Below are 16,586 nucleotides of genomic sequence, written 5' to 3'. Positions count from 1 at the left end.
TCTGTATTTTTACGGCATATCACTGTGCGACATACAGCTGTAGCACCATAACTTTGAAAACATGTCATTTTTTTGGTGTTATGGTTGTGATGGCTCACAGGCTTTGGTCCAGCTTTGGAACGTTTTATTTTTTGTTTTGAGTATTTTTAAGACATCGTATCACTTATATCAAGTTTCATATCGCATCGTACGTCCATTAACATGATTTACTCACTTTCTTAACCTCGAACAAATCTCAAATTAGCTATAAAATATTATGGGGCATTACATAAATTATCACTAATTTGAATATTAGATACGTTTTTGTTTCCTAATTTACTTTGCGAGTAAAATTTAGTTAACCACTAACCATTAAGCGTTGAAAAAGAATACTCCTTTCACATGTTGAATGGGAACAATAGTCCCCTTTTGACCTAAAACTAATGGCTAAGAAAAAGAACTGCTTCTAGAACATGGGAAAAACCAAATAATCCTCTTTTGGAATCTAAATACGCCATGATTAGTGGTACGATTTTCTTTCATTCTCGGTTAACAATGGTCTAAAGTCTATCGAACACTTAATCGTCGACTGTGCTTTATATGGATCTAGCTTCTTTCTCTGTATTTATTTTTGCAAAACCTCAAAATGTGTGCACATCTCTGATAATTAGGATTATGTAGTAGTTTTCCAAATTGATATAATTTATTTAATCTATGTGTTTAGTTCCTGACGCGAAAATTTTCCCCTTTTTACCTGCAAACTTAATTTAACTCATCTCTATATAAGGGGACGTGTTTGAACCATATAAATGTTCTCGTTATATAAAAATGTTCATCCTACTTCAACTTTGGTCTGCACTTGTTTGACTTGTTTTGCATATAGAATTAAGATTGTAGTAACTTTTATGAATATTTCATTGACAAATTGATTGCCCAATGTAAGGGCAGACATAAGTATAGTAAATCATTTTTATGTGTGGTTGGCACGCACATGAACGTGGAATGCTTTGACGAAGTTAACTTGTCGTTCATAGACATCTTTTTCTTGAGCAATTATAAACTCATGATTTATGCATTGTTTGTTGAAGAACCTTTAAGATAGATGAGAAGAATGTTTTTTTTTTGTATCAAAATTATCTAACTCATCGAAAAATATAGTTTAAGGGGGTTATCGTTCTCATTCAATAAGTGGAGGGGGTATTGTTTCCCAACCCTTAAAGGTTAAGGGAGTTAACTGAATTTTACTTTTACTTTGTTGAATAGCCATTTTATTAGGCTACAATCCACTTTTTTTTTTTTTTTTTTTTAATTTTAAAAGACGTATTTTCCGATATCAAGATGACTGTTGCAGAAGTTAATTTACATTTCGAAGAATTATCACATGGCACTATCTATTTAATAACAGATTAATGTCTAACCAAATTGCTAGTTCATTCATTTTCGTTTTCTGGCATTTTGAACTACTGTTATTTCAATTTACTCTTGTTATTTTGGATTTTGAATAAGTTGGGCAAAGTATAATATAATTTTTTTTAACAATTGGGGCCTAAAAGAATCAATTTAATATCTTTTTGCCTCCATTAAAATTTAAACATAAGATCTTATGTTTCTTAATCTATTTTATTAATCATTAGGCCATACCTAAGATGCCTTCTACAAATATAAATAAGAATTCACTTATTATCTTTACCTATTAAATATTTTAAAAGTGATGGGATGATAAGAATAAGAGTGAAAATTTAGTGGTCAAAAAAGAACACTCAAAGAAAGAAAAAATAAAAAATAAAAAAAAGGTGGCCCGTTATTTTTGTCAAGATCAGTCAAGCCAACCTTCCAATCTACCTAATCCCCGGCAGCCACCCCCTCACAACTCTAGCACCCCCTTCCTTAGTTTAGCCGTTCCATTTTCTCTCTAAAAGAAAAAGAAGAAGAAGAAGAAGAAGAAAGTCTTAACTTTATTTATGAAGTATAAAGAAACTTAGAAAAGGAGACGAATTTCAAAATTTAAGGCACTAGATATACGAGGAATTTTCAAAAATCACTATTGTTTAGTGACCATTAACTTTCTATAGCTATCATATGTATAATTACTTTTTATAGCTATTATTCAGTTGTTACGGTAGTGTATTCGCTGTATTCGCGCTGCTGTATTCATGAATACAGCAGCAAAAAGTGCCTAAAAATCAGGGTAGTCCAGCTATACGAGCATGTATTCACATATATTCGCACCATGTATTCATGAATACAACAGCAAAGCGCCTAAAATTAGGGTAGTCCAGTTGTACGCGTATGTATTCACATGTATTCGCGTTGCCGGATTCATGAATACAATAGTAAAAAACGCCTAAAATCAGGGCAGTCCAGCTATACGCGCATGTATTCACATGTATTCACGCCATGTATTCATGAATACAGTAACAACAATCACCTTAAAAATAGGTATGTCCAGTTGTCTAAGAGAGAGGAAAAACATAAATAGCATATTTCATGCCTCAATAGTAGTATATAGCCGCTCCTTTTTTCTCTCTCAAAAAAAAAAGAGAGAAGAAGAAGAAGAAAGTCTTAACTTTATTTATGAAGTATAAAGAAACCTAGTAAAGGGGACGAATTTCAAAATTTAAGGCAGTAGATATAATAGTATTGAATCCACTACTTTCCAGTGTTCAATAAGTTTGAATTTAATATAATTCTTTTAAATTTGTTAGATTATATATAAGTCGAGTAAATATAGATGTACAATATTTTATAGGCGCTATATAATCAGATACTGTAATTCAAATCTGGTGATTATAACCTCTCGAAGCACAATGCAGAAGGAAGAAGGAGAAATATGAATCATTGTAAGGAAAATCTGAGGGAGAGGTCATGTATTTATAGCCAAAACGTTAGGTAATACCGAAGAGTTGCAACTCTTCGTGCAAGGCTGCAACTCAAAATGAATGTTTTATAAAACGATCATTTACGCAAACCGCCAAATTCAAATTATCACGGAAAACTAAAACGGAGAAAAAAATAAATTATCGTTACAGAATCGGTCTAATTTGGATTAAACAATATTGTATTAATATAAGCAATTAAATCTGGTCCAAAAAATTAATCAAACAAATCATTTGATCAAAGCCGAGCGATGACAACGACGACGAGTGGCTTGCCTTCTTCTCAACTCTTTAAGAGCTAGAAGAGTGAATTGTATATATATATCTCAAAAGTCTTTTCCTCCTCCAATATGGAACAATGTCCCTTTGTCAAAAGAAAAAAATTAAAAATATTATTTTTCCCTCAATTTCCTATTCACTATATTTTCTAACAAGCTTAAAACCCAACAACATTTGCAAATCATGTAGTAAAGCCATTAGTTCCCTCTCCAAAGGAGTTGTTGCAGTAGTCGAACCCGCATATCCCATGATTCAATGTCTATACAATTTTCTAAAAAATCTATCAGCACTTATTATATATTTTAAGAAGAGATAAAGAATAATTTAGTCAAGTACCTTATATATCTTGAATTTTGGACAATCAACACCATTGAAGCTAAGTTCATAATACATTTTCTTGTCCCTTGGGAGGCATCCGATAAAAAATTAGGTACTCCTAACACATTTTCTTTACACTGGAGGACTTAGGTAAACTTTCAACAACGGCACCTAGAGTGTTTTTTTTCTTCAAAAATAAAGAAAATTGAATCATTCGTGAACTAACTACCTGATGCCACGTGATAATTTCTCCTCTTTCGCTGTCTTTCTTGGTTATTAGCTAGTAGTATTACAATGTCTATGTTGCAGCCCCCCAATTCCCTCCTTATGCCTTAAATACACGTACTATATATATATAGTTAAGATTCATCTAACTCTCTCCCCCCAACATTCTCCCACCAGCTACCATAATTCATTCACCTCTTGTCTGAGTTTACGAGGGGACTTCCCTTTTCTTGATTTATATACACAACAAATACTAGGTGCATTTTGATCCAATGATGCTTTGTTTTTCTTTCCTTATATTTAATTTTTGGTGTTTCGGATCTGTGTGTTTTGCTAATTGCTACTGTTAAGTTTTTGATTCGGGTTTGTGTCATATATATGTGTTTTGTTTTTAGTGTGAAACACGCTTCAATTGTTGAATCTTGCTGTTTCTTTTCGCTTCTTTTTCGATGTTCCCGAGGTTGTCTGTGTATATATATAATTTGTTGTGTACTGACGCTTTTAAATAATTGGATCTGCTTTTAACGGCCATTTGTTATCACTCTTTTCTTGAGAGGAGGACAGGTGTACTATTTTGATTTCGTTTATGTTTTAAAGATCTGACCTCTTTATACTGGGATTGTGATTTGGATTCATATATCCTCCCACAACTTATTTTGGAGGTATAGTTGATTCAGTATTCTTTATTGAACCAGTTTCATTTTCTGAAATTCTGCACCTATTGGTGTAGTTCTCTGTTTGATTGAATTCCGGAAGATTTAGCTTCATGTTGATTTGTTCTCTTTTGGAAGGCAAGATTTACAGAAACTTGTTCAGACTAAAGAGTCAGCTTCGTTATTTGTATTTTTGCTCCTTGTGATCTTTTTCTGTTTAGGAATGTTGATTTCGGGTGGATAAGGGATGGGGGCTGTTTGAGTAATATATTTCATATACCATTTTACCTGTCACTACTTGGATACACTGTCACTCGAATGACTGTATGATGAAATACTTCACTGTCAGCTCAATAGTTATCTATTAATGTATTGTTTTGGCTTTCTGTCTCAAAATTAAAGGGTTGTGTGTCATATGCAAGAAATTATCTGTTCATGGATGGTTGATGTTTTTGCTGATGTTGTAACTTAGCAGAGATCTCAATTGACTCGGCAAAATGGCTACTGGACAACTTTTCTCCAAGACTACACAAGCTTTGTTCTACAACTACAAGCAGCTTCCTATCCAGCGAATGCTTGACTTTGATTTCCTTTGTGGTTCGTACTATCTATTTCTCAATTGATTTGCCGGAAAATGTGCACCCAATATTGTTGTGATTTTTCAACGTGTTGATTAATGTTAAATTCTTACTTTTAAATTTTCAGGGAGGGAAACACCATCTGTTGCTGGAATTATTAATCCTGGTTCTGAGGGATTCCAGAAACTCTTCTTTGGTCAGGAGGAAATTGCAATCCCAGTACATTCAACGTGCGTCCTTCTCTTGGTTTTCTCAGTCATTGGTTATATTCCCATTCTATTTTGCACTTTTTCATTTGGATCTCTAAAAGTTCTCCTTTGGCAGTCTGTCACAATGTGGTCTATGTTCTTGTTTCTCTCTTCCAGTATGCTATTTAGCTTTGGTGTGGCTTAAATACATTTAGCTCGCTGCTTCCAATTTTAGTAACTGATTTTCCCTGATATCTGATGATATCATGGGCTAACTATTTAACTTTTCAGTTCATAATTGAGTCACTTAAAATGATGCGCAAAAGACACCAACTATATCATATTTCTGGCAGATATACTTTTGAACTATGTTGTCTTTACATACCTTTGTACTACTGGTTTCTATTTGGTGAGTGTGGTGTCTTATCGCATTCATTCATTTGTATTCTAAAATTTTACTCATTCTTCAGCATTGAAGCTGCCTGTGCTGCACATCCCACGGCTGATGTTTTCATAAACTTTGCGTCTTTCAGAAGGTTGGTACTAACCAATGTTCTTGTTTTGTTGTCTGTATTAAATTGTGTTTTTCTCGAAGAAAAGACTGATGCTGCAAAAGATGTGCTCTTGTTTCTCTGATCTTTACTGTCCGAATTGATTTGCAGTGCTGCTGCTTCCTCCATGTCTGCTCTTAAACAGCCGACCATCAAAGTTGCGGCTATTATAGCTGAAGGTGTTCCTGAGTCAGACGCTAAGCAGCTGATTGCTTATGCAAAGGCAAACAATAAGGTAATACTATGTCATATCAATCAGTTTACTGCATTTGGGTACATTATTATTTTGTCAGTGGTGGGAGTTATATTTTGAGTGATGATGTATAATGAAGTATAGGATAATAAAGTTGAGTATTTATCCATTACTTGTTTCACATTCCATTGTTGCATGTCCTGGAGTCAATGAACTCCCCCTGTCAGCAATTTTCATCATTTCTGAAGAACTTTTTTGTCTAAAAAGGTAGAATGAGCTTCAACGGATCATCACTTGGAGCATTTAGACATTACCTATCTCACTTTTCAACATTGTTTCTTCGGGGGGTCAATAACTACTCTCACTCTAATTTTCCCTCTTTCATTGGTTTTAAAATTATATGGCGTGTAAGTTACCTTTCTCAGGTGGTTATTGGTCCAGCTACTGTTGGAGGGATCCAAGCTGGTGCTTTCAAGATTGGTGATACTGCTGGAACAATTGATAACATTATTCAGTGCAAACTTTACAGACCTGGATCTGTAGGCTTTGTCTCAAAATCTGTGAGTGATTTTTAGAGCCTCTTTAATATACATATCAGAAATTTCTAGTATAATCCCACTAGTGGGGTCTGGGGAGGGTAGTGTGTACGCAGACCTTACCCCTACCCTGGGGTAGAGATGCTGTTTCCAGTAGACCCTCGGCATCCTTTCCTCCAAGAACTCCCCACCTTGCTCTTGGGGTGACTCGAACTCACAACCTCTTGGTTGGAAGTGGAGGGTGCTTACCATTAGAGCAACCCATCTTGTCAGCCTCTTTAATATCATATCAGAAATTTCTAGTTGGTTACACCTGCAGCATTTTGTCCCCACTTTCTAATTTGCTATCTCCTAGAGTGCGATTAAGATAAAATAATATTTGTGAGATACTTCCGTCTATTCTCAACTACTTTAACATATCTTTACTTAATTTTAATGTTGGAAACTGTTCAAGCATTACTTTAACCCAACTTTCTTGTTTGAAGCCATAACCTCACTCTAATATACGAAGCAGAATAGTTTGGAGTAGCATTTCCACTTTCAAGAATAATAACTTTTCTCTTGATGTACAGGGTGGTATGTCTAATGAATTATACAATACAATTGCTCGTGTGACTGATGGAATTTATGAAGGTTGGGCATTCTGAATTCTGAATCCATCATTTGGAGCATGTTTTTTTTGTTTTTACCGAGAAGTAGAATAATGAGTGAATTTTGGTCTATGCAGGAATTGCAATTGGGGGAGATGTTTTCCCTGGCTCTACCCTTTCTGATCATGTTTTGCGCTTCAACAATATTCCACAGGTAATTGATTTGTACAGGCTATATTCTCCTTGTAATATCACCAGGTTCACCCTCAGGCCTTCAGTGACGTTGCTTTAACTTTAAGATAACCTGATTGTCTGTAGTTGTCTAAATTCTCATTATATGTGCCAATAAAGAAGCTACTTTTCATAAGCTAACATTCCAACTAAGTAGCAAAAGTATATCTGTTTCCACACACACACACACAGCGACTTTGTTGCCTTTCTTCCTATTTTAACCATTAGTATCTATGATTTAAGGTTGATTTTTTTCTGCTAATATTGATACAACTAGAAGCTCAATGATGCATAAACAACTACAGCATTGATGCCTTGTTGTATTTCCTGATTCCATACAAACCACTTTGCCATTTATTGGTTGTTCACTTTCTTAATGGTGTTTTTGCTATACTTAGGTTAAAATGGTGGTTGTTCTCGGGGAACTTGGTGGACAAGATGAGTATTCCTTAGTTGAAGCCTTGAAGCAGGGAAAAATTAACAAGCCTGTTGTTGCATGGGTCAGTGGAACTTGTGCTACACTCTTCAAGTCAGAAGTACAATTTGGTCATGCGGTGAGCTCTATTTCCTATGATTGCCACATTTCCTAAAAATAGGTTCCTAGTTGTTTCTCGCGAAGATCGAGAGATATTTTAATAATAAAGATTTTATACAGAAAAGGCTGGACAGGATAGTTTTACACATGAAGTCTAATTTTGCATGGATCTTTTTTCAAATAGGGAGCAAAGAGTGGTGGTGAAATGGAGTCCGCACAAGCAAAGAATCAAGCACTCAGAGATGCCGGAGCTGTGGTTCCAACCTCATATGAAGCTTTTGAAGGAGCAATCAAAGATACATTTGAAAAGCTAGTGAGTTAATTGACGTTCAGCAGAGATCACTTGTATTTGTCTTCTACTCTGTTGTTAGTTCTAATAGCACCGCGTATTTGTTTTGGTAGGTTGAAACAGGAAAAACAACTCCTGTAAAGGAAGTTTCTCCTCCTCAAATACCTGAAGATCTTAGCACGGCAATTAAGAGTGGGAAAGTTCGGGCCCCAACTCATATTATTTCCACAATATCTGACGATAGAGGTACGGTTGGATTCAACTGTTTTCTCTCAAATAATTAATTTGTTTTTCTGGTGGATAAATGTGAGAAGGAAATGGTGCTAATTCTGTCTACAACTTCTATTCACAGGTGAAGAGCCATGCTATGCTGGTGTGCCCATGTCATCCATTGTGGAGCAGGGACTTGGTGTTGGTGATGTGATTTCCCTCTTGTGGTTCAAACGTAGCCTACCACGTTATTGTACACGTTTTATTGAGGCAAGTTTCTTATGCTTGCAACTCTATACTCTTTCAATAGGTTATAAAACTCTTATGTATTGACCATCAGTTTCTGCCAACAGATGTCGTTCTGTTTCTAAACCTTAACATGCTTTGTCGTGGTTGATTTCTTGGCAGATTTGCGTGATGTTGTGTGCTGACCATGGTCCCTGTGTCTCTGGTGCCCACAACTCCATAGTAACTGCCAGGGCTGGGAAAGATCTGGTTTCATGCCTTGTTTCCGGTATGTTACATTTTAAGGTTGCTCATTTCTAGTTATGAGTTTATTTTTCTAAAAAAAAGTTTATTTTTCCAATGGAAAAGGGTCAAAACTACCCCCCCCCCCCTGAAGTATTGATATTGGTACAAAAATATCCTCCATCCACCTATTTGAATAAAAATGCCCCTACCGTTATCTTTTGGGCTCACCATTACCCTTGTTACTAACAAAAAATTTCGAAGATAAAAGAAAATTTAATTAATATCCACATGTCACCGTCCCATTGGCCTAATGTAAACCCTAAGCCAAATTATAATTAAATTCACCCATAACCCGCTCGGATATTGACCGGCACCAATTATAAAACATAACTCTCTCTCTCTCACACTCATATACACACTCCTCTGCCTCTTCGTCATTTTCGTTTTAATGAGCGTTTTTGTACGAATTGTATGTCTATGATTGTTCATGAGGCAAACCCAAAATTGAGTTCTTTATTAGAATTATTTTTATGGAAGATGGACGGAAGTGTCATATTCTTCTTTATGCCAAAAAGTTTAGATTCTTTTTTGTTTGTGTAATGGGTATCCTTTATCGTGTAAGATTTTTTATTCGAAATTTCTGGGGTTTTTCTTCATTATTTTTTGTCATTCCTCTATGAAAACCTCAGGATTATTTCCAATCTTTTACTATATATGTAATGTGCATTTCTATTTTAAATTTATTCTTTGTTCTATTGATATGTAAGCATTTCTCCTGTGCGTAACGGGTATTGTGCAATTTGTCACATTTCAAATATACTGGGTTCATATGATGTACTAATAATAGTTGACAATTTTTTAGATAATTTCTTTACTAGTATTTGTTTTCTTCTTTTGAATACTTTTTTGTTATCATGGATTCTATTTTTTGGATTAGATTACTATGCTAAGTCTAGTAAAAAAAAGGATTTTCTATTCATAATTTGCAAGTGAGATGAGACTGTTGTTTTAGTTGCTATTTTTGGCGGATTCCGCCCGAGCAACTATGAGGAGAAGAAGAAGAAGAGAGATAGAGGGCGAGAGAGAGAGAGAGAGAGTTGTGTTTTAAAATCGGAGGGGGGCAATATTCGCACGGGTTACGGGTGGGTTTAATTGAGGCAATGGGACGGTGACACGTGGATATTAAATAATTTTCTTTTTTTCCAGAATTTTCTGTTAGTAATAAGGGTAATGTTGAGCCAAAAAAATAACGGTAGGGGCATTTTTATTCAAATAGGCGGACGGAGGGCATTTTCGTACCAATTCTGATACTTCAGGGACAGATTTGGCTCTTTTCTGTTTTTCAAATCAAAACTGGAATCATGTGGCTTTTAACAGGATTGCTGACTATTGGTCCGCGATTTGGTGGTGCTATTGATGATGCTGCTCGGTACTTCAAGGATGCTTATGACAAGGTGAGCCTTATAATTTATGAGCATTAAATGAGCCACTCATCAGGCTAGAAGTCCTGCTGGTCTCTTTTGTGTCCAGAAGAGTAATACTAGCATTATATTTTCAGGGTCTTACACCATATGAGTTCGTGGAAAGTATGAAGAAGAAGGGCATTCGTGTGCCAGGAATTGGCCACAGGTAGCATATCCTGTAGCTTCATGAATCATCAAAGAATTGTTCCTCGAGTTGTAGAAGCAAACGATGCACTGAAAATCTTTTGAACTAGGGTTATCATGCTTCTAGGCTCTTGTGACTCTAAATCTATTTGACGCACCACATCTTTCTTCTTTGTGATAGGATTAAGAGAGGTGACAACAGAGATAAGAGAGTGGAACTACTGCAGCTTTATGCTAGGGAAAATTTCCCTTCTGTTAAGTACATGGAATATGCTGTTCAGGTTGAAACTTACACACTCTCAAAGGCAAACAACCTAGTCCTCAATGTCGATGGTGCCATTGGATCCCTCTTTTTGGATCTCCTTGCCGGCAGTGGAATGTTCACCAAGCCAGAAATTGATGAAATTGTGGAGATTGGTTACCTCAATGGACTTTTCGTGCTGGCTCGTTCAATTGGGCTTATAGGGTGAGTTGCATGATGCTTAAACACCATTTTAAATTCACTGTCAGTAATTCTTTTTTATGATAGCTCAATTCTAATTCCTAAATGATTGATTATGTACCTTTTCAAATCTCAGGCACACATTTGACCAGAAGAGATTGAAGCAGCCTCTGTACCGTCACCCATGGGAAGATGTCCTCTACACCAAGTGAAGAGTCTCTCGATAACAACAGACAGAAAGTTGCCTGCGCCCTATCTATATTTTTCATTCAAACTATTTGGTTAGCCATTTGTTGTGTGAGTGATTCAACTAGTACTCCTAAGAGCTCTGGTGAGCATTTCATTTTTTAAGTTCTTAGGGAGATGCCAAAAGACAACTCTCAGTTATCATTCGTGATCAATTCTTAGTTCCACATAAGTGTTTTCTTTTTTCCTCTATCATGTCATAAATGAAATAACACAATCCATTTTTGTAACTGATTTCAAAAGTCTTTACGAGATTTCTTCATTGTAACTGTTTGCATAAAACTGTATTTACCTGAAGGGCTGAATTCACAGTGTGGCAAGTGGCAACCATAGACTGACTGATTAAAGATTTGCAGAGATTTTGGCAGTCGGTATTAGCACGGATCGATAACCTGGAAAATGGACAGTGACAAGCTTAATTTACACAGGAAGGAGTATACTTAGTTTGTGATAATTAACGGATAAAACTTAAGTTAAATGGCGGAAAGAAGCAAGCATAGTCTGTCTAGAGAAGATTTTCCACAGTTTTTAGAAGCTAAAGAGGAGATGAAACTCAATTCAAGTCGGTGCTTAAAGTGCCAAGGTAAAGAATTGCACACTTTAACTATCTAAAACATCTTGGAACATACGTCCGACTCATTATCTTTGGCTAGGACCAAGTATATGTGTTTACCCTACAAATTGGATAACAATTAAACTTATAATGTGGTTTTAAAGATAGGTGATCTCACCTAATACCAATTGATAAATGTAAAGATAAGTGATGGAAATTGATAACAATATTAAGCTAACTATCGTTTGGACAGAGCCCTCGAGCTTGAATACCCTCGAGTTAGTTATGCAAGAACGATTAAAATTCAACAAGCTGATAAACAAGAGAATGTAAATTAAAGAGAGAATGTTGTATTGCTTTTATCTGTGTCCATGTAAGGTGATTACAAAGTGATCGGAATCCTCTTTATATAGTAGAAGAATCATATCTATGGTACAATTCTAATTACGGAAGTAAATCCCATGATTGGCGTAAATAACCGTCCTTGATTTGATTTATTCCGGAATTTTCGCCGTGATCTTTGACAGGTTACAAATACCTCGCCTTTCCGTTATTGTGCTTTGTCCGAAGTCATATTTGGTCTAGATCGATGTTGGCCTCGACCTCGGCAAGCACCTCGATTCTCAAGCCTGATACCTTATCTTCGTGCCCTGGCCTGATCCATTATGAGGCGAACCCTTGACGTGATTCCCTGGTCTCGATTAATTGAAAAAATTGGACAAGCCCTATTTTAACCGTACATAGATAGTCGTCTCGTTTCTTGGAGTGTAATGAGAAGAAACAAACTGAGCCTTCGATTTTATACCTCGACCAATTATGACGTCACCCTCGTGACGTAAGCCACGGAAGCATCGCGTCCGTACAATTACCAAAATCATTAATAAGCGTCAGTTGATAGTCGACCACTAGTGTCTTCAAACCGTCATAGCAAACATTATAAATAGATCTTCTTCATAATTTTCTCAAACTTTACTTTCAAAACTTCTCTTAATCTTCAAAACACTCTACTTCCTTCAAGTTTTTCAATTCTTCAAGTTCTTCGAATCTCGTTGTCAACCTTTTCTCATAACAACAACCTCATCTTCTTCTTTCTCTGAATACACATAAAAACGGCAAAAACATCAAAAATCGTTCCTCAAAAGGAGAAAGCTTCTTCATCGCTGCCGGCCGGTGATAAAACACCGGTGGAGCCACGCATCGAGGAGTGTATTCCGGGGGTGCGCGATCTTACTTCCGATTTCAAAGTTGAGAAACCCTTGTCAGTCCCTGGTTGATGTGAGCCAATGTCGAGATATAAATGCTCGATAACTAAGGGCAATATTAAGCAGGTAAAGAATGATTGCCATTGGGAAGGCAAAGAGGTGGTGATTTCCGACCCCCGAAGAGAATATCACTACTTACGTGAAAGGGTTCTTAAGTGTTTACACTTACCCTTTTACGTTGGGTCCCGTCGATCTTGTTATCCTCGACTTCTGCTGCCAATACCAAATAATCTTAGGCCAGATCCATCCTTCTTTCTGGAGCATTGTCATTTTGCTTCGATTCTTCGTGAGCAAAGTCGAAGGGATGCCTTTTACCCTCGACCATCTCATTAGACTGTACAAACCCCGTCTCTATCGAGGCGGACTAATAAGGCTTCAGCGTCGGGCTACCAAGGTGCTGTTCTCGAGCATAGACAAGGACAAAGATCGAGGATGGATGGGCCAGTTTGTCCGAGTGAGGACTTCCGACATAATCCCGGCCGAGAAGATGACATTCCCCGAAGAATGGAACATGAAGTGTGAGTACAAATCCACCCATAGCTTCTGTTTTTTGTTTTGATTCTCTTGCCTTTTCTTATTGACATCCTTTCCTAAGATGCAACAGTTTCTTGGGTGCCTGGTGCAATCCCGAACCTTGAGTACTGGGTTCAGAAACTAGCCTCGACCTCTTCATATGCTGAGCGCTCATGGCGCAATTTGGCAAAGGGCCAATGGGAGGCCAAAAATCACGATAAGATTCTTTACTCGAGTTTGATGCTCTTCTCTAAAATGTTTCTTTTTTATTTCTACTTGATTTCCTTTCATATAGGTTTCAGAGACAATGCTGTCATGAGGCCCCCGTCTGGGGAGGAGGAGGAGGCACCGAAGCCGACTAAGGATAAGAAAAGTAAAAGGGTCTCGCTCTCCGATACTCCAAAGCCCAAGAAAAGCAAGGCTCGCAGGTCGAAGAAAGATGTTGTCGTCCTGCCTGCGGATGTAGTTCAGTGACTACGAGATGAAGAGGAGGAGAATGAAGATATTGCCTTCAAGCTGGTGGCTCGAAAGAAGAGGCCGAGGTCCCAAAGGCCGCTGAGACGGTGACCGAAAAGGTTCAGCTTCGGACCGAGGAGATCTCGGAAGATGGCCCGAGCAAAGTCCCCGAGTCATCGGAGGCTAAAGATGCCTCCCACCGTGATGGGCAATCGGTGGACGTACCTGAAAGGGCCAATTCTAAGGCCCTTCGAAGAGAAGAGAACGCCCAAGTGACTCGCTTGGGGCAATAAATGTTGACGATTCGCCGCCCCTCCCCACATTTTCCGAGGGGCAAATTCAGGAAGCCCAAGCCATGGAGACCCCCGATGTGGGAATGACCCGCGAAGGGGGGGGGACCTTTTCCACGGTTGCTTCGCAGGAGTCAAAGATGCTTCCGATCTGGGAGATGCATCGAGTATCTTCGATGAGGCCCATCGACTCCTAAGTCAGGTAAGCCTTAGCTCCCCTTATCGATACTACTTTTGCCTTCGTTTCCTCTTGCCTGATTTCCTTTCTTTCTTCATAGGCCTTGACTCTTCATCTGGAAGCATTTTCTAAAATCTCGAGCAGAGTTGAACCGGTGTGAAGCCGATCTGAAGAGGCTCACGGAGGAGAGAGATGTCCTCAAGCTTCTCAGTGGGCAAAAAAAGAGAGGAGATCAAGGTCCTCCGAGCCGAATTGGCCACAACCCATAAAGAGCAAACCGACCTGATTGAGCAGGTAATGAATTTTTTTTAGAAGTGTGATGTATTATCTCAGGGATAGAGACTAATACTTCGATCCTGCAGGTTCAACAAAAGGCCGAAAAAATCGAGCAACTTCGCGAGGAGGCCAAGATGAAGGAGGTGAAGACTTTGGGGTGGAAACAAAACATGGATCGCCTTACCTCGTAGAAAGAGGCTGCTCGAACTCAATTGTCATCGGCCGAATGTCAGCTTCAAAGCATGAAGGAGGAAAACTCAGCCCGAACCAAGAAAATCGAGGAGCTCGAGGCTCGATTTGTCGCCGAGCTTGCAAAGGCCACAATTGAGGCAGAAAAAGCAAAGGCTGATGCGGAGGAGGTCGTGGTCGTCTACCGAGCTGATGCTGAAACTGCTTATGCTCGAGCAAAGGAAATTTCTGATGCTGCTCAGGTTCGAGCATTCTGTATTGCCGAGCATGCCAAATGCCAATCTTGGACAGAGACTCTCGAGGAGATACATGCTCGTGGCTTTGACCTTGCCATCGAGATCGAGAGTGCGAAGGAGCTTGAGATTGAAGCTAAAGCGTTGCTCTCTTCCGACGATGATGATTCTGGGAGCGTGAGTGGTTTCGAGGGCGGTGAAGATGAAGATAAGGTTCCCGGAAAGGATTAGGCACATAGAATTTTTTCTTCTTTGACCTTTATTGTGTATGAGTGATCCTTGTAAATATTTTTGCATATATGAAAGAGCCCTTTTCTTTCTGACTCGTCTCCAATTTCTGTTTTGTGAAAACTCTATTTTGCTTTTCGCCTTATGATAATTATGATATACTTTATATCTTGTGAGAATTTTGACTTACTTCGTTGCCTTGCAAAAATTTTGTCGAAGTTAGATTAGAATAATCTTTATAATCGAGTGAGTACTTGCTCGAACTCGGAGTAGAAAAAAAACCTTAGGTTTCAGTTGAGCGAGGGCGGATTCTCAAACTCAACAATATAATAGCCCTTCGGCTCTTTTGATGCGCTGCTTCTGTGCTGCCATTCTGACGAGGGCGGCTTCCCATTTTTCATCTAGCAATTTGAGGCTTGTGTTCATAGCCTCGTGATTCGATTCTTCCGTTGTGTATTAAAACCTGACGCTGGGTTCCTCGACCTCGATTAGGATTAGGGCTTCTGCGTCATATACTAAGGAGAATGGTGTTGCCCCCATACTAGATTTTAACGTTGTTCGATACGCCCAAATGACTTTGGGAAAAATTTCTCTCCATTTTCACTTGGCGTCGTTCCATCTTTTCTTTAGATTCTGAATGATGGTCTTGTTTGTTGATTCGACCTATCCGTTCCCACTAGGATGATACGACGTCGATAATATCCTTTTTATTTTGTGATCCTCGAGGAACTTCGTTATTTTGCTACCGATAAATTATTTTCCATTATCGCATACTATCTCGGCAAGTATCCCGAATCGGCATATGATGCGATCCCAGATGAAGTCTTCTTTTTCTCTGACTTTCTTGAAAGCCTGTGCTTCAACCCACTTAGAGAAATAGTCAGTCATAAATAAAATGAATTTAGCTTTACTTGGGGCTGATGGTAGAGGGCTAATGATATCCATTCCCCATTTCATGAACGACCATGGGGATATGACTGAATGAAGTTGCTCTCCGGGCTGGTGGATCATCGGTGCATGTCTTTGGCATTTGTCGCATTTTTGAACGAACTCCTTAGTATCTTTTTCCATATTGACCCAATAGTACCCTGCTCTAGTTACTTTGTGAACCAGTGATTTGGTACCGAAATGGTTCCCCCAAGTACCCTCGTGAATTTCTCGTAGGACGTAGTCGGTGTCTCCCGGACCCAAACATATTGCCAACGGTCCATAGAAAATCCTTCTGTACAATGTTCCATCTTCGACCAATGTGAATCATGCAATTTTTGTTCGCAGAGTCCTCGATTCCTTAGGGTTTGACGAAAGCTTCCCGTTCTTTAGATAATCAATATATTTGTTGCTCCAATCCCAAATTAGGCTTGTGGAGTTTATTTCGGCGTGGACTTCTTCGACTACTGACTTTGAAAGTTGT

At 38.2% G+C, this 16,586-nt stretch overlaps 1 protein-coding gene across 3 annotated transcripts; it reads left to right on the top strand.

The window, feature by feature from the left end:
• Nucleotides 1-3,670: 3,670 nt before the first annotated feature.
• On the top strand, nt 3,671-11,279 carry LOC107778993 (ATP-citrate synthase beta chain protein 2). Of its 3 annotated transcripts, none has more exons than XM_016599324.2 (17): nt 3,671-3,934; nt 4,806-4,927; nt 5,036-5,138; nt 5,567-5,632; nt 5,759-5,882; nt 6,266-6,400; nt 6,949-7,009; nt 7,104-7,180; nt 7,596-7,751; nt 7,917-8,045; nt 8,135-8,267; nt 8,374-8,501; nt 8,640-8,745; nt 10,080-10,156; nt 10,261-10,331; nt 10,491-10,775; nt 10,888-11,279. In XM_016599324.2, the coding sequence occupies exons 2-17, from the start codon at nt 4,828-4,830 to the stop codon at nt 10,961-10,963; spliced, it is 1,827 nt and encodes a 608-aa protein (XP_016454810.1). In that variant the 5' UTR covers nt 3,671-3,934; nt 4,806-4,827; the 3' UTR covers nt 10,964-11,279. The 3 variants fall into 3 exon arrangements, with proteins under 3 accessions (XP_016454810.1, XP_016454812.1, XP_016454811.1); XM_016599326.2 differs by having other exon boundaries at nt 3,758-3,934; nt 6,253-6,400; XM_016599325.2 differs by lacking the exon at nt 3,671-3,934 and adding an exon at nt 4,246-4,339.
• Nucleotides 11,280-16,586: the final 5,307 nt, after the last annotated feature.

The sequence above is a fragment of the Nicotiana tabacum genome, chromosome 22, assembly GCF_000715075.1.
Source record: "Nicotiana tabacum cultivar K326 chromosome 22, ASM71507v2, whole genome shotgun sequence".
NCBI lineage: Eukaryota > Viridiplantae > Streptophyta > Magnoliopsida > Solanales > Solanaceae > Nicotiana > Nicotiana tabacum.
This window is presented reverse-complemented; position numbering and strand designations above follow the sequence as displayed.

Bases quoted from the DNA above. Each gene is read 5' to 3' on its own strand.
- LOC107778993 (XM_016599324.2), top strand. From the start codon at position 4,828: ATGGCTACTGGACAACTTTTCTCCAAGACTACACAAGCTTTGTTCTAC. The intron at 8,046-8,134 runs GTGAGTTAATTG...TTGTTTTGGTAG, and splicing joins AAGATACATTTGAAAAGCTA to GTTGAAACAGGAAAAACAAC. The intron at 8,268-8,373 runs GTACGGTTGGAT...TTCTATTCACAG, and splicing joins CACAATATCTGACGATAGAG to GTGAAGAGCCATGCTATGCT.